Source organism: Gossypium hirsutum, chromosome A12, assembly GCF_007990345.1.
Source record: "Gossypium hirsutum isolate 1008001.06 chromosome A12, Gossypium_hirsutum_v2.1, whole genome shotgun sequence".
Taxonomy (NCBI): domain Eukaryota; kingdom Viridiplantae; phylum Streptophyta; class Magnoliopsida; order Malvales; family Malvaceae; genus Gossypium; species Gossypium hirsutum.
Window position 1 is genome coordinate 102,209,342 of NC_053435.1, and position 26,252 is coordinate 102,235,593.

The 26,252-nt window shown below is 31.1% G+C and overlaps 1 protein-coding gene and 1 pseudogene across 1 annotated transcript; both read right to left on the reverse strand.

The window, feature by feature from the left end:
- Positions 1 to 320: 320 nt before the first annotated feature.
- On the reverse strand, positions 321 to 2,894 carry LOC107946775 (protein DETOXIFICATION 44, chloroplastic-like; annotated as a pseudogene).
- An 8,616-nt stretch (positions 2,895 to 11,510) lies between these two features.
- Positions 11,511 to 15,518, reverse strand: LOC107946774 (alpha/beta hydrolase domain-containing protein 17C). The gene is made up of 5 exons (XM_016881230.2): positions 14,529 to 15,518; positions 13,367 to 13,403; positions 12,846 to 13,082; positions 12,572 to 12,619; positions 11,511 to 12,204 (listed from the first exon to the last, which is right to left on the reverse strand). The coding sequence occupies exons 1-5, from the start codon at positions 14,846 to 14,848 to the stop codon at positions 11,722 to 11,724; spliced, it is 1,125 nt and encodes a 374-aa protein (XP_016736719.1). The 5' UTR covers positions 14,849 to 15,518; the 3' UTR covers positions 11,511 to 11,721.
- Positions 15,519 to 26,252: the final 10,734 nt, after the last annotated feature.

A 26,252-nucleotide genomic window follows, 5' to 3' on the forward strand; every position in this document is an offset into this window, starting at 1 on the left:
TTATATGAATTTTCTAAAATCATAATATATAATACTATAAAATATAATTTAACATAATTATTATTAAATATAAGTTAATAAAAATATATAATTTATCATCATACTATAGATAAATATTGAAATTTGTCACTGTACTTTATTTTTATTTATATTTGCCGTTATTTTTTTAAAAAATGAGTAAATTTGTAACTTAATTTTTATGTTATTGAATTTTACCACTAAAATTTAAATTTTATTAATTTTTGCCACTAACTCTTATTTTTTAGTTAAACTCTTATTTTAAATTTATATCAATAATAAATAATTTAATCAATAATAAATAATTTAATCATATTTTAACATAATTATTATTAAATATATATTAATTAAAATATATAATTTAATAAAATTCTTAATAATAAATATATAATTTAATAAAATTCTCAATTTCGAAGAATCGGACAACTAGCTTTTATAAACCTTTAGAACACTGTAAATCACTTTGCGAGCTTGTTGGTAATTCGCTTGGGAGTAATTAGTTGCAAGAAGAGCCTGTAACAGAAACCAAAAATACATCCAACAGGTTTCATTTGGTGCTACTTTATATGGTATTGTCATAAACATCCTACATTTGGGGTCTTCCAAATGAAAAACCAAAGGACATGCTACCTGACCAGAGAGTGCTAAAGCATCAGTTAACAAAGATACAGCCAACCAAATTTGTACACAAATCTGATGACCAGCCATAGGAATAGGGCCCTGCCTAGCTGCCAGTGATGTTGCAAGTGTGAGAGTTCCAAGAGTGGCTATTGTTCCTACCAATAAGTAGTCCACCTGCAGGTACCATCACAATTTCAATACTAAAATTCAATTGTTTGTTGTTATTTTCATTTTATGAAGCTTAACTATAAGAAAAAATAAGCAGATACTGAAAGTAATACTTAAGATCAGCAAGAAATGTACCAGATTTTAAGTAGAGGGAAACTTTACTCCAGTCAATTTTAGGAGAGATCAGTTCAACTTTCCCATTCAACTCCCACAGAAGTATAATAGCAATCAGATATCTAGTTTCAAAAAATAAATAAAAAAATGAATAGAACATCCAAAATTAGCAGAAATGTTATGAGGCAAATACACTAGAATTATTAAGTTTACCACATTATTGACGTACTCAGAAATCACAGTAGCAACTGCAGCACCACCAACGCCAAAACCAAAGGGAAATATCAAGATTACATCCAATATTGCATTTAGTAAGGTGCCTGCACCTGTTAGTTCAAGCAAGAAATTATCTATAAGCAGCAAAGAGACCCCTTGAGGGAACTTGAAACATAAGGCATGCTGTAATACTTGCCAATGGCATACAAAGGTGTCTTTGTATCCTTAAATCCACGAAAAGTGCCTTGAGCAGCAAGTGCAATTACGACTGGTGGGGCACCAAAGGCTCTCCATGTCAGAAACTGCTCCGCTGGTCCACGCATCGACGAATCCTATGAAAAATAAAAGTAATAAGATATAAGAAATTAAAGCATTACAATTCCAAAATATAATTACAAATACATCATTAGTTATCCTGACATACCATAGGTATACCCATGATATTCATTAAGAAACCCGAGCCAACTGAGAGTACAACCGCTTCTGCAATGCCAAGTCCAGCAGCAAGTGCTAAGGAAGGGAAGAACTTTCTTGCCTTGATGCTCAAATTCACCATCTTAATTATACCAAACCCCAGAGTCAATTAAAAGTTCAACCAAACGATCATTTTCATGAAGTATTGCAGTTATTGTATAATCTTTTCACTGAAAATTACCATCCTTGCTTTTACTAATCAATGCTTGCTCTTCAGCAACAAAGGATGTTGTGATATTAAGTAAAGGAACATTAAACAATCTCGACACCAGATTGAATATCGATACAGATACCCCAACTGCCGCCAATTCAACCGACCCTTCACCACAAAAAAAACTAATATTTATCAGCCAATAGTTACCTGTGTGATTAATAGATAAAGCTACAAAAGCAAGCTTGGTATGATAGTATTAATAATAAAAAAAGAAAAACAAGTATCCAAATGGCCAACAAAGGCTGTATCAACAAGTGAAGCAATGGGATCAGCAGCCAAAGCCAATGCAACAGGCAGTGCAATAGATAGATGCCAATTTTTAACGATAGTTACATGATTCAACTAATTTGATGAATCAAGTCTTAAACTTTCTAAAACCTGAAACTAATGCATGATTCAATTTCTAGAAATGTTGAATCTTCCATCATAGACATTTTAAAAACATAAAAGGAAAACACGTTGAAAGAAAAATGTTAGGGCAGACAATGTTTACCTTGATTGAATTGGAAAGGTTTTCTTGACGGTTTTTTTGGAAATAAAATGTTTACCTTGTTGGGATTTGAAGAACAGAAGTCTGTTTTTGGACTTCCCTTCACTGCATTTGAAGAACAGTTCGGGTGCATTTGGTTCGACAAAACAACAAATGAAAGTGAAACGGGAGCGGTGGAGGTTGCTGGCCTGTTTGATGTTGGGAGGGAGAGTTCTGGAGGTGGATTTTGGCTTGGGAAGATGAGGGTAAAACAGGGCATAGAAAAGATAAGAATGCTAAACGGGAGCTAAACTGAACAAAGGGCAGGGAATAGAAATCGGTAAGAAAGGAGGAATACATATGTAACCGATTCGGCGCGTAATAGGCATTACAGCGAACCAAATGCCGGAATAGGTGGGGCCCACCGATTCGGCGCGTAATGGTAATTTTGATGGGAAAGGGAAAGACAATGATAGCATAACATAGGAATTAGGAATATTGGGGCAGCGTCCGCCCGTTAAACAGGAAAACCCAGACGAAATAGGGGTGGGCGGTCCCGTGTGCACCGCGTGGGTCCACCCATTTCCGCTATCAGCTTTTTTTCCATCTTCTTTTCTTGTAGGCTATGGCGTGAATTATGGCAACTAAAGCAAATCCATTTTTTTTATATAAAATTCTGAACCTGAATTAACGGAAAGTCGTTGGTGAGCTCAATCATCTCTCCTTTCCCCACATGATCTCAACTCAATTCCAAAAGTAGTGCTTTATAGCTTCATAACGTTTCACAAGCTTTCTTTTTCTTTTTTCTTTTTTGTAAAGGAACTTATTAACTTAATTCATAGTTCGGTAGGGTCATTGGCACCAGACAAGCTAGTTCATATGCAACTTTATTCCAAATACATAGTACATTCGAAATAAAATTCGAGGAAGATAGCAAATGAAATTTGCTTCCCTTACATGCTATTGCATCCACTCCACGATTTGCTTCTCTCTATATATGTCAATTTCCAAAGTAGAGTCTTGCAATCATCAATTAGAGTTTGTAACTCAGAGGTTCATAACTAAACTAATGACCGCAAAAGAATCTATTTCCACTTTCACTTTCAGCATTTTCAGAGCATGGTTGAGTCCATCAAGAAGTGTCCATAGCTCCACTTTGGCACTCGTGGCTTTTGGAATGCATCTAAAGGATCCAACGAGCCAAACTCCTTTATGATCTCTGATAACAATACCATCTCCAGCATGCCCAGGATTATCCAAAGCGGAGCCATCAATGTTGATTTAACAAAGTCCAACTTTGGTTTCTGCCAACTAACAGGATTCCCATAGTAGATAAGAGAAGATCCGACCTTGGATTATTATTGAAGAGGATAACATTTCGCAACAGCCAAATCTCCCATAAGGAGAACGCGAAGACGGTTGCCCATGGGATTTTTGGTTTAGACAGCCAACTATTTGCATTGAGATCCCAATCTAGCCAGTTGCTATTCCAATTCAATCCTAGTGAGGATCCGTTTTTTATGGTTGCCCACCAGCAGTTTGTAACCAGGCACTCTCGAAGAATATGTTCAACTGTTTCAGGGAAACTCTTACAAAAGGGGCAATCCCCTGGTTCATTGACTTAATCCCCGGTGTGTGAGGAGGTCATTTGTTGGGATAATTTTCCTAAAACATTTCTAAAGGAAAATCTGTATTTTAGGAGGGAGTTTAGATTTCCAGAGTCTCTCCCAATATTTTTTATATTTTTAGAATTTTTTAAGATTTTCTTGAAGTCATTTTTTCAACTAGTACAAAGTTAATGAACATCAAGATTAGACCGAAAACCTAATTTCAAGGTGTAATTGATTCTTAATTTTCAATTAAGATATTGATTAAGTATAATTTTTGAATAAGAACTCAATTAATTATTTATCTATTTTATAAGGATTTTTATCATTTAAACCTAAATTCATTTTTAGATGAGAGAGTAGAGAGAACTGTTTTTTTTTCTTTAAAAAAAACAATTATAAAGCATATCCAGTATCTCATTTTTTTTATAATTACGTGTGTTTTCATTTACTTTATCATTTGAGTATAATTCTATTCAAGTCAAAAATAATATTCAAATAAAACATTATTAACAATATCAACTTCAAAATTTAAATTTAATCCAAATATTTGATGGTTACATTTTGAAGAACCGAAGCATTAAATATTTTATTAAAACAGCATTTCTTACTTATTAAAACTAAATTCATTTGGAGCTGCCCTAATATGTAAATATATACTTATCCAAAAAAAAAAAAAGTAATGATGGTCTGAAAGCAAATTATTGATTAAAATGTGGGGCTTGGGATGTGATCTGCCCGTCTATTTCTCTAGTTTGAACATGGATGCAATTTATATAACTGTTTGCCCATCTTATCTAGAAGCCTATGAATTTCTACGCTCATTTCCACTGCAACATTGACAAAACACAAATATAATGTTTTTCCCATGAATCAAAGCTATTCATCTAAATCCAGACATTAATCCGACATTAAAAAAAATCTAAAATATGTATATATGAACAAAAAAAAATTAAGCTTATTTTTAGTAATACAAATATTTAAAAATCAAAATTTAGAGTTGCTTTTTAAGATAAATTAATTAATTTAAATGAATATGTGCAAATTTGAATAATATTTTTATGTAAATGGAAATAAAAATAAATAAACCTACTCCACCACACAAATAGTCCATGACTTAATCATTGAATACAAGATGAGTCGCTGCACAAATCAAATTGTTGGTAGTGAATTGTGGCAGAAGATTGTGGCATTTTACTAATTCCTTTGGATCACTTCTTAACTTCAATTATTCACTTATTAATAACACTTTAGTTTGTGGCAGAGAAGTTGACTAAATCTTAACCACGACCAAATCAACTCAATTATTTTCATCAATCTTCCACTTAATTGAGTTTTAGTTCGATTAATATGAGTATTATTATTAATCTAGGAGGACATAGGTTCGAGTGCAATAAAAAGTAATATACTCCTATTTATAGGTGATGGAGGAATTATGGACAATTTTAGTCATTATGTAAAAAAAAACAAATATAATCAGAACTTATAGAACTTATAACGAGATTATTCAAAAAAATTTCTATTATTTATAAAAAACATGATTAAAAAAATTAATTATATATTTTTTTTCACACACTATTAGGGATATAGTGATAGAGTTTAAACTTGTACTTTAATCACCAATTACATTAAATCTTAGATTTCCTTTTATATATATATATATTACCTCAATTAAAAATAAAAAACTAAAAGTCTTAACTTTCATTATTTTTTTAATAAAAAAATAATTATAACATAAAATCAAACTAGCAAAAAATTTAATCGACGAATAACCAAAAGAACTACTCATGACAGATGGTACATTTTAAAATTATAAACTCACATATTATAAGCCCTCAAATATGGAGGGCTTCTTTCCTGATCAACAATGTCAAAGTCTCGTTGACAATTAAATTTTATTATTTTTTTTAGAATTTATAAATATAAAATAATATAATATAATTATAATATAATCATAAATACAAGTACATTAAATTTTATTTTATTTTTAAAAGAAATAACTTTTACTATTAAATAAGTGTAATAGTGCTAAAATTGAAGACTTGGAATTTTTGAAAATTTTTGAAAATTGAAGACTTAGAATTAGTTGTATTATCATTTGTATTTTCTATAATCTATAATTATAATAAGTGTTACTAAACGAAATAATGCTAGTCACAATTACCTCAAACATTATAATACGATCATAAACACATATATCATTAACTTTTATTATTTTTAAATCACTTTAATTTTTATTATTAAATGAGTGTAATACTGCTAGTCGTGGTTTCCTCAACATATTTTTCATAGTTTGATTTTATTTTTACTTTCACTCCGCATTATTATGATTTTGTTTACAGTTTTGTGATTTTATTTTGTCTATAATTTGTAGTTTTTATTTTGGTCACTCAATATTATTTGAAAGCATATGTAATTTTATTTTTAATTTCACTTTTTTTTTATATATGTGAGATTTGTCAATATAAATATGACGCTAGAAGGATAGACCATTTCTGACTTGGCTTTTTGTGCATAAGTGATGTAATAGGTCTTTTGGGGCTTTTGATAGTTCTTTTTGGTTGATCGATATTCATTATCAGGTTGAGTTGATGATGGGAAGGCTCGGTAACAAATTTAGCCATTTCATCATGTTAATGCATCTTTAGTTTATTTCTAATTTGTTCCAGTTTTATAGTTATTGTCACTTTGTCCTTCTCTTCTTCTTTTTTTGAAACTATTCTACTTACATGACATTTGTACATTAGTTTATATTGACTTATTTATTGTTTGTATTATATATCATGTCTTTGTATAACTATTACTAAAATTAATATTTTCTTTAAGAAAAGTGTTAATAGAATTCTCCGTGAGCGAAGTTAACAATTAGATCTAAGTTAATTTTGGTAATTGAACTTGATAATTATTTTTATTTGTCCTTAAATTTTAGAAATGTAAAAATTAAATGATGTAATACTTTAAAACTGTAACACCTCTTACCCGTATTCGTCGCTGAAATAGGGTACGAGGCATTACCGGAGTTTACCGAATTAATTTTTTTCGTTAATACGAGTTAAATACTATTCATTTACTAAAACATGTCATGACGTCCTTTAGATGGGCCTCCAAAGCCCAAAACATACTTCGAGACCAAACCAAAATTAAATCGAAACCATAGGGAATTTTTCACAAAATCCCAAAGTTTTTTTTTTTGCTTAATATAACCCCTTTATAAATATCTAACCTTCCCTGCAAATTTTAAAACCGAGACCAATCCAACCAACCAATTCATTTCAATCAATTTGATACCAAATTATGCTTCTATTATAACTACACTATTTAACATATTCATCATTCTTTACTTTAATGTATATTCATTAAACAAGTCTTAGTATTTATATAATCATCAAATCTTATACATGCCATATAAATCAAAAAGAAAAATTTACAAAAGCTACCGGAGATAATTTGGATAGTATGATCCTCTGTGTTGATCCGATCCTCCGTATACTTCCACATCAATCTATAAGAGACATTGAATATACTCAAGTAAGCTTATAAAAGCTTAGTAAGTTCATAGGCATAAAATATAAATCTTACCAAATATTTATACACTTATATAATATACACAATTATTAAGTTCACCTGTCAACCACAATCATTGGTGAGTTCCCTTGTATAAATTTACTACCACTTATCCATTTCCTTTAATTCTTTTGGGCCCATTTGTCACATATCATTCTTTAACCAAATTAGGGAACGATTGCGGAAAATTGAGTACTTCACTTTCACTTTGCCATAGTATAACTATAGTATTGCGTATGATCACTTATCACTTTTTGAAGTCATAGTCCTGTCACGGTCTTACACTGATCACATTTATCACTTGTCACTGATCAGATAAGTATAGCTAAAACTACCACTTATCACTTATCACTTGTCATTGATCAGATAAGTGTAGCTAAAGCTACCACTTATCATTTATCACTTGTCACTGATCAGATAAGTGTAGCTAAAGCTACCACTTATCACTTGTCACTGATCAGAAGTACTCAAATCCGACGTTCCACTCAATTTGATCATTTATTCGATTTTCGGGTTGTTATTTTATTCTCTATTCATCAATAAATATATTTCATCATACATTATATAATTCATAAAATTAACATATAATCATTAAACTTCAACCATATGAACTTACCTGGGTCGATTTGCAAAATTTGTGAAAGTTCAGGGACTAATCAGCTACTTTTTATTTTCCTCAACTTGCTCCGGGTTCTCGATCTATCATTATAAAATCATTCACTTATCAGTATTGACTTCATCTTCAACCCGCTTATAAGTAATATTATCTATAATTTCATTATTTACTTATGTATATTCCAATGCTGTCCATCCGTGTCATAGTCACTAAATTATTTTTATCTTTTACTAAAGAACTCAAAATTAAGATCCGCTAATTTTTCCTGAAACTAAACCACATATCTTCTTACCATAAAAATTTCATAATTTTTGGTTGGGCCAATTAATACAGTTTATTCATTGAAGTCTCCCCTGTTCTGCTGTCTGACAGTTCCCTACCTTCTTCACTAAAAATTAATTATCTCCTCGTACAGGATTCAAATGATTTTTCCATTTGTTTCTATTGAAAATAGACTCATTCGGAATTCTAAACATATAAATTTAAGCCCCTAATTATTTTTATTCAATTTTTTATGATTTTTCAAAGTCAGAACAGGGGAACCCGAATTTATTCTGACATTGTCTTATAATATATATTATATCTCATGATTTATAATTCTGTTGCTTACACCGTTTCTTCTATAAGAAACTAGAATCGATAACATTTAATTTCATATTTTATTCATTCTATAATTCGATTTATACAATTTTTGGTGATTTTTCAAAGTTAGACTACTGGTGCTATCTAAAACTGTTTTAGTGCAAATGTTGATTTCGATTTTTGCCCCAAATTTCACAGTTCATACAATTCTGTCCTTGATCAATTAACCTCTCAATGAAGCTAATTTTTCCCAATTAATGCTTTACCTAGACATTATAAGTTATTTCACAATTATTTAAATTCAGAATTTCCACATAAAACCTTAACTTCAAACTCTTTCACCATTAAGTCCCAAACATTCACTTTCTATTCAATTCTTTCAATAAAATCAGCATATAAACAATTTAAAGCTCTAATTCCATGCTAAATCATCATATACTTCCTGCACATATTCATAGAAACTTTCAATTTCTTTCATAAAATCAAAAACTAATTAATGAATTAAACAAGTGGACCTAGTTGTAAAAGTCATAAAAACACAAAAATTTCAAGAAATAATCAAGAATTGAACTTACTTGCAGTAAAAATATGAAAACCCAGCTTAATAAAACCTTTCTATGGTGTTTTTGCTGATGAGAATGCAGAAAAATAATGAGAAATCTAGATAATTCCACTTTAGTCCTACCTTTATTACGTAAATTTTGCAATATTCTAATTTTACCCTTAATTCATCAATTTTCCTGCTGAATTCATGCCCCTTGCCGTCCAGCCCAAATAGACCTTGGGTCTATTTGCCTTTTAAACCCTCTTTCTTTTATCATTTAAGCTATTTAATCATTTCTCATAATTTACATTTGCTACAATTTAGTTCTTTTTATTCAATTAACTATCGAAACTTTAAAATTTCTTGACGAAACTTTAATACTAACTTATTAACACTCCATAAATATTTATAAAAATATTTATGGCTCGTTTTAAAATTTTCAAACTCTCGATATCTCGTTTCCGATTCTAATTTTATTAAATATTTATTTCTAGTATACTATTCGCTATTTCAAAAAAAAATTTAACTTCACATTTAACTTATATTCACTAAATAATCACTGTTCCGATACCACTGAAAATTTAATCTATTACAAAAACTGTGATATATTATCATACTTTTACATTTTTAAATTCAAAATTAATTGTTAAATTTAAGTAGCAAAATAAATAAATAAAATCAGATATAAAAGGAGACCTAATTAATAATTTCAATGGTCAAACCCTTGTGAGATTTCTAAACGTCAAATTTGTAAATGATCGGAGGTTGTGTAAATTGTAAGTTTGGGGAGCCTTTTCTTTGGGCTTATTTCGGGGAAAGAGGACTCCTTCAAACGAATCCCACAATTCAATTTTGTGTGTTTGACCAATTGTATCATTTTGTGTAAATTGTGTTGATTTGTAATTTTGAATTTGCAGCAAAAATGGTTTACAGGATTCATCAACTCCGCATCGATATCCAAATTCGTATGGAAAAACGAAAACACCCACCTGACTGAAATGGGTTGTTTGGGTGGAGGGTGGAGCAGAGACAGCACCATTCATTTTTTCTGACACTGACAAAAATCAGTTGATCAAAAAAAATATTATATTAATGGAGGATTACTAATATGCAGCACCAAAATAACCCGTATAACCTAATACAACCAAAAAATTGGTGGTGTCTACCTGACAGGCAGCACCAAAGGAAGCAGTCTCACAAACAATAATATTTTTTATTTTAAAAAAAAGAACAGATTCCTTTAGTGCCGCCTCTGCACTACTCTCCACCCCTAAATAACCCATTCCCGTTATTAATCGAGTGGGATACCATTTTTGAATTTTTTATTTTATTTTATAATATTTGGGTAAAAAAGCCTCTCTTTCGATATTAAGGTGAAGTATGAAATTTTTTCTTGGAGTGGAATTAAGTTGTATATTCTTATGGGAGCTAAAATATAATTTCACAAATTTAATAGTTTATATCTTTATAATTTTAAAAGATTAAATCAAAATTTTATCATCTTGAGGAGTGCCAAAGTATAATTTTACTATTTACTCAATTAAAATTACCAAAGTAAAAATTTTCATTTTTAGGGAGACCAAACCCTGCCAGCGCCCCAACTTTTTCCCTATTTGACATAGTTTAGAACGCAAAAAATAACAACCTTTTTAAGTCAGGGAAAAAACTAAATTATTAATTTTAAGAGGGATCAAAAATGAAAATGCACCATTTAAACAAAAAAAACTAAAACGAAATAATTGTAGGGAGGGACTACAAGTACAAGTTTTTTTTTTTTTCATTTAACCTAGAGAGATTAAGCCCCTACTTGCCCTGAAAGGAAACAAAGAAGAAAGAGTAGCTGGCCTTGCATTGAGGAAGAAATGGTTCATGTCTTCCAATTCCAAAATCACGAAAGTTTCTTTATTGGTTCATTATTTATATACCAAGTCTCCTAATTTCGAGTTGCTTTATAGTGTAAATCATATATTGTATGTTGAAAATCTTTACCTTTTTCAATTCATAACAGAGCCAAGTTGTTGGACAACTCAAGCTTATCTTATTACTATGACCAAGTAGATTCCCCAATTCTAAATCAATGTTTCGTTTCCCATGAAAATGTCAATATTCTACCCACTCCGTTTCTTTTAATCCTAGATTGATGATATATTATAATCTCTCTCTAGAACATTGCATTGTTCATGCCTACTCCCTTTCTTTCACCTTAACTTTTTTAAATATGGGCCATGAGGCCCATAACCAGACATTTCGATACAACAATCCAGTCTGCTGATAAATTTATATGGAATATATCAAAGCAACAGTAGAAAAAGAGATTATATTATTTGAACCACCAAACTAAAATCACTAACTTCAAGAATCCCCAATATGATGAAAATATTCAATCAAATTTCTTTCCCCTAAAAATTATCAGAAAAGGTAGTTCCTCTTTGTTTTGTGTACTACTGCCAATGATTAGAAGGGGGGGGGGATGTTAGCAAGTTGAGCAAATCTATACAGAGCACAATATCACCATTAGCCCTCTTGTTTACCATTTATCCCTTTATGTATACCCACACAACATCTCCATTCTGAGCATTTGAAGCAGAAGCAGCAGCAGCAGCAACTCAACCGGCATTCCGGCTTCCAGCAACAGTTGCAGGGCTTCCAACAACAAAGGCTTTTCGGCAACCGGAAACATTTACCGCATCTTGGTTTTGGACATTTGAGGCATTTAGGTTGGCATATTTTAATCTTACAGCAGCCGTCACCCTGAGCTGAAGAGTTGGTATTTGACCTTGTTGGTAGACTGAGACTTTGCCGAATCCTTTTAAGCCGAATCGCTGTTGTCGTGTTCTCCATTTCATAAATGAACTTGCAAAGATGGAGTATGTAATCAGGGTATAGCTCCAAGTTGCAGTGACCACCTCCTTTGATCCACAAAGGCTCGTAAGGTTCCCTTGCCATTTTCCACAGTCCATTTCCATGCAGCCAATTGACAACATCATCTTCCGTACCCTGATTAATATTCGATCCAACCAACTTAAACTTTGACACTAACAGAAAACTTCTAATGAAAATAATTGACATTTAAGAACTCTTATAAAAGGGCACAAGGTAGATGCAGCTCGGACCATATAACTGAAATCAGCGCAGGAGCTAACTTAAAACAGAAGTTTATCAAAGCAAGTTACAATTCAAGCAACAGAACAAAACAAGTGCTTATTGATTGACTGTAATTAGGAAACTACTATATCCCAGAATTCCCTAAACACTTGTAGAGAATTTTATGTTGAGCTCGTAATTTCAAATGAGCATAGCATGGGGGGATCCTTGAAAAGTGAAATGAGATCTATAATGTTCAGACGATTTTAAAGGTACTTACGTGTATTACAAGCACGGGGCACTTCACCTTCTGAATCTTTTTGATGTTCTGCATTTATGAAGATCATAATTAGCTCAAGCATAGAGCAGATATAGATAGCACAAAAACATCAATGCTGCTCAAATTTAGTTCACAAGCAAGTAACATTCCCACTAGTGTCAACCAACAAGCTGACATTCTTATATCATAAAATAGTACACCAATTATCAGACTGCTAATTATAATAATTATGTTAGATATCTTCCTCACAATGCAGACATGCATATGTCATTACCTGATAAATGTCAAAGCAGAAATTAAACTTAACATGGCAGAGTACACGAAGGCCGGAAAGAATGCCGCTATGCAAAACGACACCTCTTAGCCTCGGAAGTTTAGCTGCCAAATGTAACGTTGGCCCACTTCCAACTGACTGTCCATATAAAATCAAATCTTCCTGACTTATTCCATACTCAGTCTGAAGACACTGATACACTGCCTCTATATCAGCATAAGTGTTGGATTCACTTGGCTGGAAACCATAAAACAGAAACATTAGCAAAGACACCACATACTTCCGAATAAGATAGCTTACTGAAGCCAAAAAACTTAGAATCCAGGTCCATTTCAACAGCAAAGGAACAAGGAGTCTATTGTTTCTAAAGTATCAATAAACAAAAAATGGAAGTCAACTGTAGTTTGATGTAATGCTTAGGTTTATTTTCAAGCAATCAAATAGTGGATGAAAATCCCTAGATTGCATGAGCAAATCAGCTATAATTGGAGCAATGAAGCATTATATAGATGATGACCTACCTTCCCAGTAGATGCTCCATAGCCAGAATAGTCATACCTGCATTATAGCATCCACATGGAAGATAACAGAAATCAAACAATTAATAACATAGTAGGACATGGAACTAAATAGCAGATTAAAACAACAGCTCAATTCCATGTCATTACACCAAAATAAAGCCAGGTGTGATCAATGTGTCTGTGTGTGTGTCTTTGTCCACCATATTCAACACCATCAAATGCAAGATGCAGAAAGGGAAAGACTAATATGAGCCATGTTTTCTTAGGCATAGATTATCTTTTGCACATTTACTGAATCCTTAAACCCGTTGAAGGTTGGAAATAGGCACCTGAATAAGCTGTATTTTGTTTGTTTTGTTTACTTATTGAAGGTGGATTCTAATCATTGTCAATGCTGTTACATATTGTAGCAGAATTTTGCTTTAATTTTACGTATCCAAAAAATAAAAAAAATCTTAAATGGATGTAATATCAACAAAATGAGTAGGATTAGAAACAGATAAAGTAACATTTCTTCAAGATCTGATTTGTATATACATTGAAGCTAAAGTTATAAAGAATTGTAGATCTGTCCAAAGAAAAAATGAACAGCTCATAAGGCGCAGAAGTATAAGAGTGAAAATCAATTACTTTACGTAGGGAAAAATAAAAAGTGACTACAAGCCATCAATGAATTAACCCAGTTTTACTTTTTCAACTTTAAAAAAATAAAAAATTAGTGACTAAAAAGTGGGGGGTGGGGAGGGGGGAGAGAGTTAATTAGCAAGAACTACTACTAATTACAGATCTAAGCAAAATAAGACCATTCAGAACCAAAGCATGAAAACAAAAGAACCCATGAGAAGATAATATTTACATGCTGGAAAAGTAAAGCCAAAAGATTTTTTTTTTTAAAAGGTGAAATTTGTGAAGGCATCAAGTTAGACAAAAAGAATAGAAAAATCCATCAAAAAGGAAACACACACACACACAGAGTAAAGCTCAAAAGAGGCATGAAACACATAATATTTACAAAAGGCAAACAACAATGACGAAAACCACCAACATAGACAAGCAAAATATAAATGAGTTATAAGTGCAGGTGATCATGATTTTCAGCCAGAAAATATGTGAAAATGTAAAAGAGCAACTTTTATAAGGAAAGAAAATAAAATTTACTGACCCCATAAGATTGACTCTGAGGTTGACCTTGAGCTGGACAAAGAGGTCATAGAGTTGGCCAAGGTCAGCAGCATTGCCATGAGAATATAGCACAGTAAGGCGTGCATATGGGTTTTTCAAATAAAAAGCAACAATCTTGTTCCCACGTTTGGTGTCAATCAAAAGCACATCCAAAGAAGGATCATCGGCAACAGGAGCAGGCATCGAAGAAGATGAAACCACCGTAAGTTTCCCATTGTCACCCTTCTTAACCTGATACGTTGGTGGAGATGGTGGAAAGAAAGCAAACTTTGCAGCCAACTGAGATAACATACACCCCATTCACCCCCCAAGAAGATGAGCTAAGACAACTCCAACTCATTGAAAAAGGAACAAGCTTGAGTGCATGACAGAAAAGGGGAGGAAAAAAAAAGTGGGGTCTTTCAGTACTACTGTTTAGGTAAGGAAACACTGAAGGAAAAACACTGGTAACAGTAAGGTGGATTTTAATGGGGTGTCTTTATTTGTGGTGCCGAAGCTGAAGCAGTGGTGGAGAGAACGCAAGGTAAAAAAGATGAGATATTTAGGATAAAGCTCCTGTCTTGCCTAGCTAGATTTGTGTAAAATCATTCAGTTTCTCTCTGGTTTAGCTTCTAACGGGATTAGATTCTGCAAGATGCGTTAGATTAGAGAGATTCAAATGGAGAGGAAGAGAGAGATTTTGCAGGCTAGCTGTTTTTAAGTATATGAGTTGGCAACTGAAGTGACAGAGTACTAGAGAGTTTGGAGAGCTTAGATTAGCAACTTGTTAATGAAACTAGACATTTGCTATGAAAAAAAAATTAGTTGATGGGTTCGTAGAGAGAGAAATTGGTTTGGTTTTGCTTAACTTAAAAGATGAAAAATGATATATATTTTTTCCAACCCAAATTAAAAGAAAGGGAAGTGAAAAACTTGAAAAAGAAACAGAGTCTGAAACTGATATGTGTAAGTGACTTCATTGCGTGGCAGTTGAACAGTACAGGGGAGCGAAGGGGTCAATACTCAAATCTCTATCTTTGCGACCATTTCAGCTACATGACAAATTCCTGTGTTTGTCTTCTTTTTTCTTTCCTTTTTTATTTATTTATTTATGATTTTTCATTTTTTGCAAACTCAGTTTTCTGCGAGTATCAAAACTTAGATACTCGCTTCCCCTTACTTACCCATAAACATAATTTACTTACTTGCATGTTGATTCTTTCCCCTCAAACCTGCTTAATATGTAGTTTCTCAAGCATTTAATTGATATTAAAAGATATTTTTGATCTAGTTAATACTTCAATTTATATCTCTTCAAACATTTTTGTATTTCCACATTAATACAATACAATTAATTTATATTGACGTGGTACTGACAACTACTCACACAATAATACATAATAACCTCTTATTATGGTACATAATAGATATAAATTAAAAAAATTTAAAAATTTAAAAATATATAATTTATTCATATCAAGAATGAACGTTGACAAATAGTTGTCTAGGTTTATTTAAATCTAGACAATCATTTATCCTGATTTATTTAACTTATATTTTTATTAATTTTATATGTTTTTAGATTTTTTTTATAAAATATCATGTCTTTTTATATTATTATTTTAAGGGTAAATATTTGATACATTGATAAGGTATTCTTTTTTATTTCATAAACAGTCTTAAAAAATTCGCATGCCTCTGTTTTAAAAATATTTATTTTTTAATTTTTTACCATACCTTTGTAGCACACTTGTCAACCTTGGAATTTAAAAACTCCTTAATTACAGATAGTGTACCAAATAATTTTTATTATTTTAAAATAAAAAATTAAAAATAAAACCATTTATTCAAATTAGTTTTTAGTAATTTTATCTGTTTTTATTTTTTATAAAATATGAATTTTATATTATTATTTTGAAAAATATATAAAATATAAAACTAAAAAAATCATATATAAAAATGTACACAATTAAAAATATAATGAAAAATAAATTTAAAAAAATTGAAAAATTATAAATATATATAAATATATAATTACCAAAAAGCCACACAGCTATTTCTCTAAGTTCATTATGGAAACTTTTTTTTACTTTTTTTATTGTTATATATTTTTAATTTCAAAAAATAATATGATATTTTATTGAATATAAAATTACTAAAAACACATATGCAATAACCTGAAAAGTTGGCTGTTCTCCCGTTTCATTTTTTATATGAAAAAAATTATTAATTTATATTTTCTTATTTTTTATGTCTGATAAGTATCATAAATTCATAATGAAATAGTATCGTGTGTTGTTGTGTAATTGATTATTATTGTTCAAAAGTGTTTTTTCAAATACAAAAGCTAAAAACTTTAACTTTCACGTTTGGGTTCAAAAGCACATTTAACTTCAAAAACAATTTATTTTTTATTGCTTACATTTTTGAAAAATTCACCCTTAATGTCGATGCCAGAGTGCGACTTCAAAATTTAATTTTACTTCAAATGAAAATTTAAACAGTTCTTTTTATCTTACAGAAATTAAATTAGACCGGTTGATCTAATGAATTGAATTGAGAGTAAACAAATGTATTATTCCAAATAAAATATTTCAAATTACTCAAGACCACCATTAAACTGAAAATAAAAACCTATTAAAAAAATAAGAATCGATAGACAATAACCAAACATAAAAAAATATATATATATGATATATATTTATAACTAACGCTATCAAGAAACTTGAAGATGGGAAATCGTGATTGAAAGACTAAAACAAAAACATTGAAGTTGTCATTTGCTAAACGCTCAAGAAGAAAGAATTGCCATTTGCTTGAAACTATGGAGTGCAGCTACCAACTATCATTTGCTGCTCAGTGAACCCATCTCCTACTACCAATTTTGAAGGCTTGAAGCAGTAGATACTTTGGTTTAAGGTGATAATAATCAATTTGCTATATTAAGTATGGGTTTTTTTTTCAAGACACAAAGTCTTTACAATGTTCTCATTTTCACTTGTTTTTAGTTCATGACTTTTGCAAATTGCAAATTTACATCATGTTCAAAAAACAAAAGCCATTTTCCTTAGGTGTAGACAAAAGACTTTGTGTGGTACCAATTTTGCTAAGGAAATATTAAAATAATTGGCTATTTACTACGTTATTCATATTTTTAACTTTATGTACTATTGTTGAAGCCATCCAAAATAAAATCTATTTGGAAAAAAAAATTAGTAAAAGCGACAAGTAAGATCGAATTAACAGAAACCAGTAATAATCTTATTCTTTCAACTAAAATAAATAAATAATGAATGAGGTTTTAAGAAAAACTTTAAAATTAAAATTAAGACAAAGCAATAATTAAACTTTTGGGAAAAATTAATGAGATGAAATTCTAGTCAAAGTAAAGTATCCGTTTGATTCAAGGGTTTGATCATTTAATGTAAAGATAAATTTCAATGCTATTCAATAAATTGATTATAGTTACCGATAATCTCCAAATAATTTAATCTCTTTTTACCTTCTCGATAATTAAGACAGTTGCTAGTAATTAATTTCGTTATTGACAAATAACTATATAACGATCCTATAGAATTTAATTTATCAGTAATCTTAAGAATTAAAGAGACCTAATTCTAACCAAGAAACGCACAATTAGAGTTTGTTTAAGTTAGATCGCATACCCACATTACAGAAATAATCATACAGTTGTCACAAATATTAAAAATCAATCAATTGACTAATTAACTAATTGACAAAACAATCATTCTAAGCTATCAAATATTGACTGAATATTTAACAAACCTAAACAATTTTAATTAAACCAAAAGAAATGCAAATACTAAAGAGCAAAGAAAGACTAGAAGCAATTTGATCTCATAAACTTACTTATAGAATCAAATTTCAAATATTAATTCAATTACAAAAGAGGTTTAGAAACTCATAAAGAAAACAAAACAAAAGTAAACTAAGAATGGCCAGCTCTATGTCCCCCTAATCTTAACGTCTATTTATAGGGCAAAAATAATATAATAAAAAATACAAAATTTCCCTTAATTAAATTGAATAGAATTTTCTAAGTTTTTTGATTTTTTTCTCGTCAAACTTCTAAGCTGTTTTTGGATGTCTTTATGACGTTTTTGGGTTTTAGTGTGAAACAACTTTAGATAGATTTTTCAATTTCATTTGAATTGATATATTATAGGACCAAAATGGAAGTCTGTAACTCAAGTTATGGCTAAAATAGTAAAATTGTATTGTGTTGTAAGCTCATTTTTCTTTAATTATTCTCTAAATAAATAATAAATAAAATAATTATTCTCTAAATCAATAATAAATAAAATATAGATATAAATAACATAATTCAAAGAAAAAAAATATTACAAATAATTAAAAAATCAATCACTTATCACCTTAATCTAGGTTAATTAGTTTGATAAAAACATCCCATTTTTTATTGACAATTCCAATGTTTTCTTTTTTCAAATCAATTTTAGTAAATTCACTTAATGTTTTTTTTTCTGTGAATTATAATAATAAGGTAAAATTCGAATAATCAATGTGACTAGCTCGATTCGAACCCAAGCCATACTTAGGATCGTGAACACCATTGACCATCAGGCCATCAGATAGGGTTCACTTAATAATTTGTTATTAACCATAGATTTTGGATCTAAATAATGTGTCTCACTTCATGTAGTTTTACTTACATGATAAAATAAATCTTACAAAAAATAGGAATAATTCAACATTGAAATCAACGTTTGATGAATTCAATTTAAAATTTTATCCAGCATAATTAAACCTATAATGTTATATGCATAATTTTATTGAAATTGATATTCGGATAAATCCACCTTGCCATGTTTATTGTTTAATTTTTAGTATTAACTATGTACCATGGCATATGTGTGAATGTGTATTAATGTACGTAAGTGTGTCACGGACTGCGCAAAGAGAGCCTACAATCAAGGCAAACTTGGATGATCCATCTTATTCATAAGGGGTTACATGGCCCAACAGGATTGGTCGTTGCTTGGAAAGATTGAAGTCTCATCTACATAGCATGACAAATATGGGAAGTAATCTTAAGAGGATTTGCAATCTTAGAAGATTTGTAATTTTAGAAAATTTGATTCTGTAAATTTTAGGAGATTCGATTCGTAGATTACTTTTAATCTCGGCCATTGATGTACTTTAATTTGTACTGTTGTATTTTGGGGGAACTCAACTATAAATAGAGACCTCCCCCCTCATTTGTACTCACTTCATAATAATAGAATTCTTTAAAAACATTTACTTAGACTTGGTGTGCTTTTGCTTTTCTGTAGCTTTTTTGTTCGTTCAAGTTCTTTTGTCTTTGAATTGCTTATGTTTTATAATTTGGTGCCATAGAGAAATTCTATGAGAATTCTCACTTTATGATAGTTAGGTTGACTTAAGTGTATTTGAATCGAAAAAAATGCCTAAGGCCACATGGATTGCGGGACAAAAATTCTACTTTCGTGACACGTGAATTTAGATAAAAATACTTTTAGTTGTTGTCATTTAATATTAATTTGAATTGATATGTTTTGCTTGTTGTCAAATACTATTGTACCTTACAAATTGGAAATTTGAACTGAAAAAAAAAAGTTGCATACTTTGTGTGTTTGAGACTTTTACTTACCGCCAATAATTGTAAAATTGTGTTTTGCTTGTTTCCAATTTACTTATAATTTTGTATCCATACTTCCATCTTGTTTATTTTAATTAATAAATTGTATGTCTATATTTGTGATAATAGCATAGACAATGTTCATAGCTTCAATCCATCGAGGCAATCATCATCAAAACAATGTTATCGATCTGCTCAGTCTAAACCCAATCCTATTTGGGCATATGTTGTGGAAGGGAGGGGTAATGGTGGAAGAAAGGCATATACATGTACATTTTGTTCTAAATTTGGTAAATGATGAAATATGTGTAGAATGAATAAATACGCACCTTATTAGCAAAAAGGGGTCATGTTGGGTCGTGCAAGAAAGAGCCTTCAAATGTTCGATTTTTAATGCAATAAAACTTAGCTAAATTTGAAAATCATAAAATAAAATGTAATGATGAGAGAAGTAACAAATCCATTTGGTTGTAGTGTGCATAAATTTAAAGGTAACACGCTGGAATAGCAAGATTATAGAAATATTAATGAAGGCAATAGCTCATCGGCAAAATGAAAAATTAAAGAGTTTTATTGCTTCTTGTTATAGGCATGGAAGCTAGGGTTCAATCCCAAATAACCCTATCTCCTACCCCTAATTAACAAATAAAAATATTGCTTCTTATTTTCCTGGTGGGACAAGTGTTAGATCACAACCCACTATTAAAGTTGCATCACAAGTCAAAGAAATGTGGCATCAAATCGACTTGGTTATTGCTTGATTTTGCTATAATTTTTGTATCCTAATGAATGATGCAGATTCATTTTATTTTTAACTTGACGTCATATCATCTATGAGAATGGGATACAAACGTCCGACATATCATGCCTTACAAAACAATCTACCAGAGGACTCAAAAAATATTACAATTGCTTGTTGATTCTTACAAAAGCATTTGGGCGAAATCTAAACGCAAAGTAATGGGACATGGTTGGAAAGATATTAGATAGCTATCCCTAATCAATTTCCTATTGTATTTTTTAAAGAAATATGCCTCATAAAATTCGTTAGTGAATTTGAACATATTTCAAATGTTAAAACTATTTGCAAAGATTGTGAATTGTTGGTTCAAGCAATGTGGTGCAACTAAATACAAACAATTTTGCAAAGTTTAAAGTTGTTGGGAGATTGCATAACAAGAAGAATCTTGAGGTGTAATATATTATTTGAATTTGATTTTAAAGGATATTGTTAAAACACCTCATGTGGAGAGTTAAGCTTAACATGCTTCTTCTATTACATTTTTGTATATAATCAAATATAGACTTGAAGTTGGTTAAAAAGAAGAAGAGAAGGGTGAATAATGTTTTTTATCTCGATGAAAAATGTTTTCCTACTACTTTTATTGCTTTGAAGAGTTTGCATAATCATAAGTATGATTTGTACATCATGGTCATTTCTAAGGAGCTTTATTGCTTTATTGTTTTATTCCTCACCCTCTAGAGGAACTACTAGTGGCGGTTCTGGTTTTCCCTTAAAAGAGCATGATTATGGTTCTATGATCTTCCTTAATACTGATGGGGCAGTACGTTCGGACACTGGAAACGCTTCTGCTAGGGCGTTACAAGAGACATGAATGGACAGTGGCTCTTTGGCTTTAATCGTTATCTTGGAAAATGTTCGATATTTGATGCTGAACTATGGGGCATTTTTGAAAGGCTTAAACTTGTTCAAAGAAGAGGTCATGATCGAGTGATAATCCTTTCAAAAAATCTGGAAGTTGTTCGGCCCATTCAAGGAAGTAACCTAGCTGTTACGAACTCTGCTTTAATCAGGCGTATTTAGAGTATTCTTTCTCAGGAGAACTCTTGGGCTTTGCGTTATATTCCCAGAGAATAGAATGAAGTTGCTGATTACGTGGCAAAAGAAACATTATCTTCTAGAATTGAGCTGCAATTTTTTGATTTCCACCCTCTTAGGGTTCGGAATTTTTTAGATTTGGATCAATCTAGGGGTTTTTCTCAAGTCTTAGATGTAACTAATTAGCTTTCACCAAAAAAAAAACATGTTTATAAGATTATTTTGGATAATAAGTTTTGGAATGATTACTTGGTGATCATGAAAATTGTTTCTCCATTTGTATGACCATTGATGATAAATGATTCAAACGAAAGACCTGTTTTGGGATATGTTTATAATGGAATGCTCTAGGAACGTAAGGCCATCAAAGAAAATTTTCAATCTAAAAGGTGATTGTACAAGCATTACACTTTAATTTTGAAAGATAAGTTAGAGCATAAATTGCACCAAGATCTCCATTCAGCTACACATTTTTTGAATCCAACATCCAAATACAAGACCATGAACCATTGTCAAGACGTTACTATTATGAAAAGATTTTATCCATTATTGTGAACAAATATATTTCAAGTAGTAAAAGAAGGCTCATCCAACCATTCCCATCTAAACAATTGTCACTAAAATCCCACCAAGATCTACCAAAGCCTTCCTATCACGTCCCAACAAACATCATAAAAGACCTTACCACCAGCTACCTACAACTTAAGTAATCTTATTATAGGTTAAGTCATATCCTATCATGGGATTCTATAACTCTACAACCAACCCTACTTAATAGAACTGTTGCTCATAAAGATTCGAGGACAACTTGAAACCAAACTCACCACCTACATAACCCTTCTATTTTCCTTCAAAATAGGTATTCAAGAGATTTCCACCATTAAAGACTTCACTATCCTCTAACTTTTTCTATGTGGCTATTGTCGCCATCATGTGAACATCCCTGTGTCACCCAACTCAAAACCTTGTATCGATAATTGGTGTCATTTGTGGGAAAAAGACAAAAAGCCATGTATATGCTAAGTTAAACTCTTAACTTTCAACTGTAACGGCCCAAATTTCAGTGGTTTCGGAATAGTGATTCGAGATCACTAAATCCAACATGTGAGTATAGATATTAGTAAGTAAAAGTTAAATGTGGTTTTAGAAAATATTTTTGAATTAGTAAAATTATGAATTAAAGGAAATTTATAGATTAAATGAGATAAAAATATGGTATCAAGACCTCAAATTTATAAACCGAGCTATAAATATTTCTAAAAATATTTATGGAGTGTTAATAAGTTAGTATTAAATTTTCGTTAATAAATTTTACCATTTTGATAGTTAATTGAAGAAAAAAGACTGAATTGAATAAAGTACAAAACTATAAAATATGATTAAATAGCTTAAGAGATTATAATAGGAGTTAAAATGTAAATTGACCCAAATTAGATGGGTTGACAGCATGAGTGTGCGGGAAAAATAAAAATCAAGTGTGAACAAGGGGCAAAATTGGAAATAGGGTTAAAATTTAATTGTAAAATATGATATATTAGGTAAATCTAGATTTTTCTTCATTTTTCTTCATCCTCTCCGGAAAAAACACCATTGAACGGTTCTTTTAAGCTGGTCTCTCATATTTTTATTACATGTAAGCTCAATTCTTGATTATTTCTTGTAATTTTTGTGTTTTTGAGACTTTTACAACTAGGTCCATTTGTTTAATTCATTAGTTTTTGATTTCATGGGTAATTTTGAAAGTTTCCATGAATAAGTGTTGAAATTTTATGATGATTTATCATGGAATTTAGGTTTTAATTTTATTATATGATGATTTTATGAAGAGATTTTTATAAAAATCAATTTTTAGGATCTAATTGTGAAAGTTGTTGAAATTAGGGTTGTGATGAAATTTTGAGTGTTAAAGGATTTGAAGTAGTTTATAATGTCTTGATTGAGAAGAATTAGCTCAATTGATGAATAATTTGAGTAGGGACTAAATTGTAAAAATTGAAAATTTTGGGGTAATAGTGTAATTTTGAAAATTAAAAGGCATAAATTTTGAATTATAATAGAATTGAAATAGATGCTAATGAAGGAATGATTTTATAATTATAGATCAAGAAAATGAAGTGAATCGTGGAAAAGATAAATTGCAAGAATTGTACTTGAATTTCTACGACTTTTGCAAATTAGCGCAGGTAAGCTCATATGGAAAAGTTCAATATTTTATTATGAAAATATTATGATTGCTCAGGTATCTTATTGTAGACGAATACTATCAAATTGTATTAATTACTAAATAATGTTTAACTAAAAGTACAAATTAGTTGGAATTTAGCTAAAAGTACAAATTAGTTGGAACAATGGTTTTGAGTGCTTTCATTTTATCACCATGATAAATTGACGGAAAAGATGTGATATGTGCGCCCGTATAAAACCATAGCTGGGCTATGGCATCGGTGCAATGTGATACGTGTTCCCGTATAAGACCAGAGCTAGGCTATGGCATCGGTGTAATGTGATAATGTGATTCCGTATAAGACCATATCTGGGATATGGCATCGGTATTATATGTGATCCGTGTAAGACCATGGCAGAGCTATGGCTTCGGTGTGTGATATGTGACTATGTGCAAGTCCATGGTTTTTCCATGGCAATGTGATTGTGAAGCACTCAATTCCATTATTGTTCCCTAATTTGTCAATGGAAGTGAATGATAAATGGGCCCAAAGGAGTTAAAGTGAATGATAAATGGGCCCAAAGGAGTTAAATTATGAATAGAAACATGGAAATTATTCAAATGAGCTTATTGATGAATTTGTGATTTACAGGATGAATTAGTTAACTTCAAAGATATATGTTTTTGTACTATGTTCGGTAAGATTTATATTTTATGCCTATGAGCTTACTAAGCTTTTATAAGCTTACTTGTGTATGTTATTTATTTTGTTGATTGATTTATATACAAACGGAGGATCGGATCTACATCAAGTATTACACTATCTAGATAATCCAGTAGATTTTGTTAAACAACTTTTTGATTTATATGGCATGTATAGGGGTTGATTTGATAATGTAATTGTAGGAACGATTAAGTATGCAAAGTAAGTTGAATGTGATGTTTTGTGTTTGGGAATGAAATATACATGTTTTAGCTTGAAATGATTGATTGGTTGAATTCTATTAGTGTGTAATTGTGTTTAAGTGCAGGAAATGGATGAAAGGGTGAGAAAAGTGGCCTAAACCAGCCTATTTTTGTCCACACGGGTAGACACACGGGAGTGTGTTTAGGCCGTGTGTGACACACAGTAAGCCACGGGCGTGTGATATGACCGTGTGTCCTCTGCATCCTTAAATGTGAAGTCAGGATGTACACGGGACAAAGACACGGCTGTGTGTATTGGTCGTGTGAAGGACACAGGTTTCAAGCACGGTCGTGTGTCAAAATTGTGTGAAAATGGCTTAAAAATGGTGAAAAATCAGTGTACCACACGACCTATCCACATGGGCATGTGCCTAGGCCGTGTGCCCCTCTGATACTTAAGAAATTGCAAGTCAGAATTCCACATGGGCTGGCCACACGGGCATGTGATCCCCACGGGCTGGCCACACAGGCGTGCGCCCTTATTTTCAAGGAAAAATTTCTAAAGTTGCCAGTTTAATCCCGAACCACTTCCAAAACTTATATTGGGCCCCGTAGGCCCATATTAGGGACTTTATAGTGAAATTTGAAAAGAATTAATTTGAAATGCAAATTTATGACTCAATTTTGTATAAATGATAATGTATAAGTTCGGTAATGCCTCGTAACCCTATTCCGGTGACAAATATGGGTTAGGGGTGTTACATCAACCTTTAGAATATTCAAATAACACCCAACAATAGCACAACTTAAGTGCCTTCTCAAAATTAACCAACCAACATAAACCACTATACCAATGGTTTCAAATTGATCCCTCCTATGAGTTGTATTAATTATATCCCCATTGTCGTCAAATGTAGGTATATTTACACATGCAAACTCAAGTTGTGCACCAAAACCAACCATTCCCTCCAAAGCTTATGGCCAAAACTCATGTCGAAAAACTTACCCACACTAACCCATCAATAATATTAGGAATTACACATTCAAAAAAAGATTTTGAAGCCCAACTTAGTAGCTAGATCTTTCCCCAATACAAGGAATATTGGCTTTCAACACTCATATCAACCAAAAAGAGCCAAAACATGAAGAACTCACTAGCACCTCCCACGAACAAAAA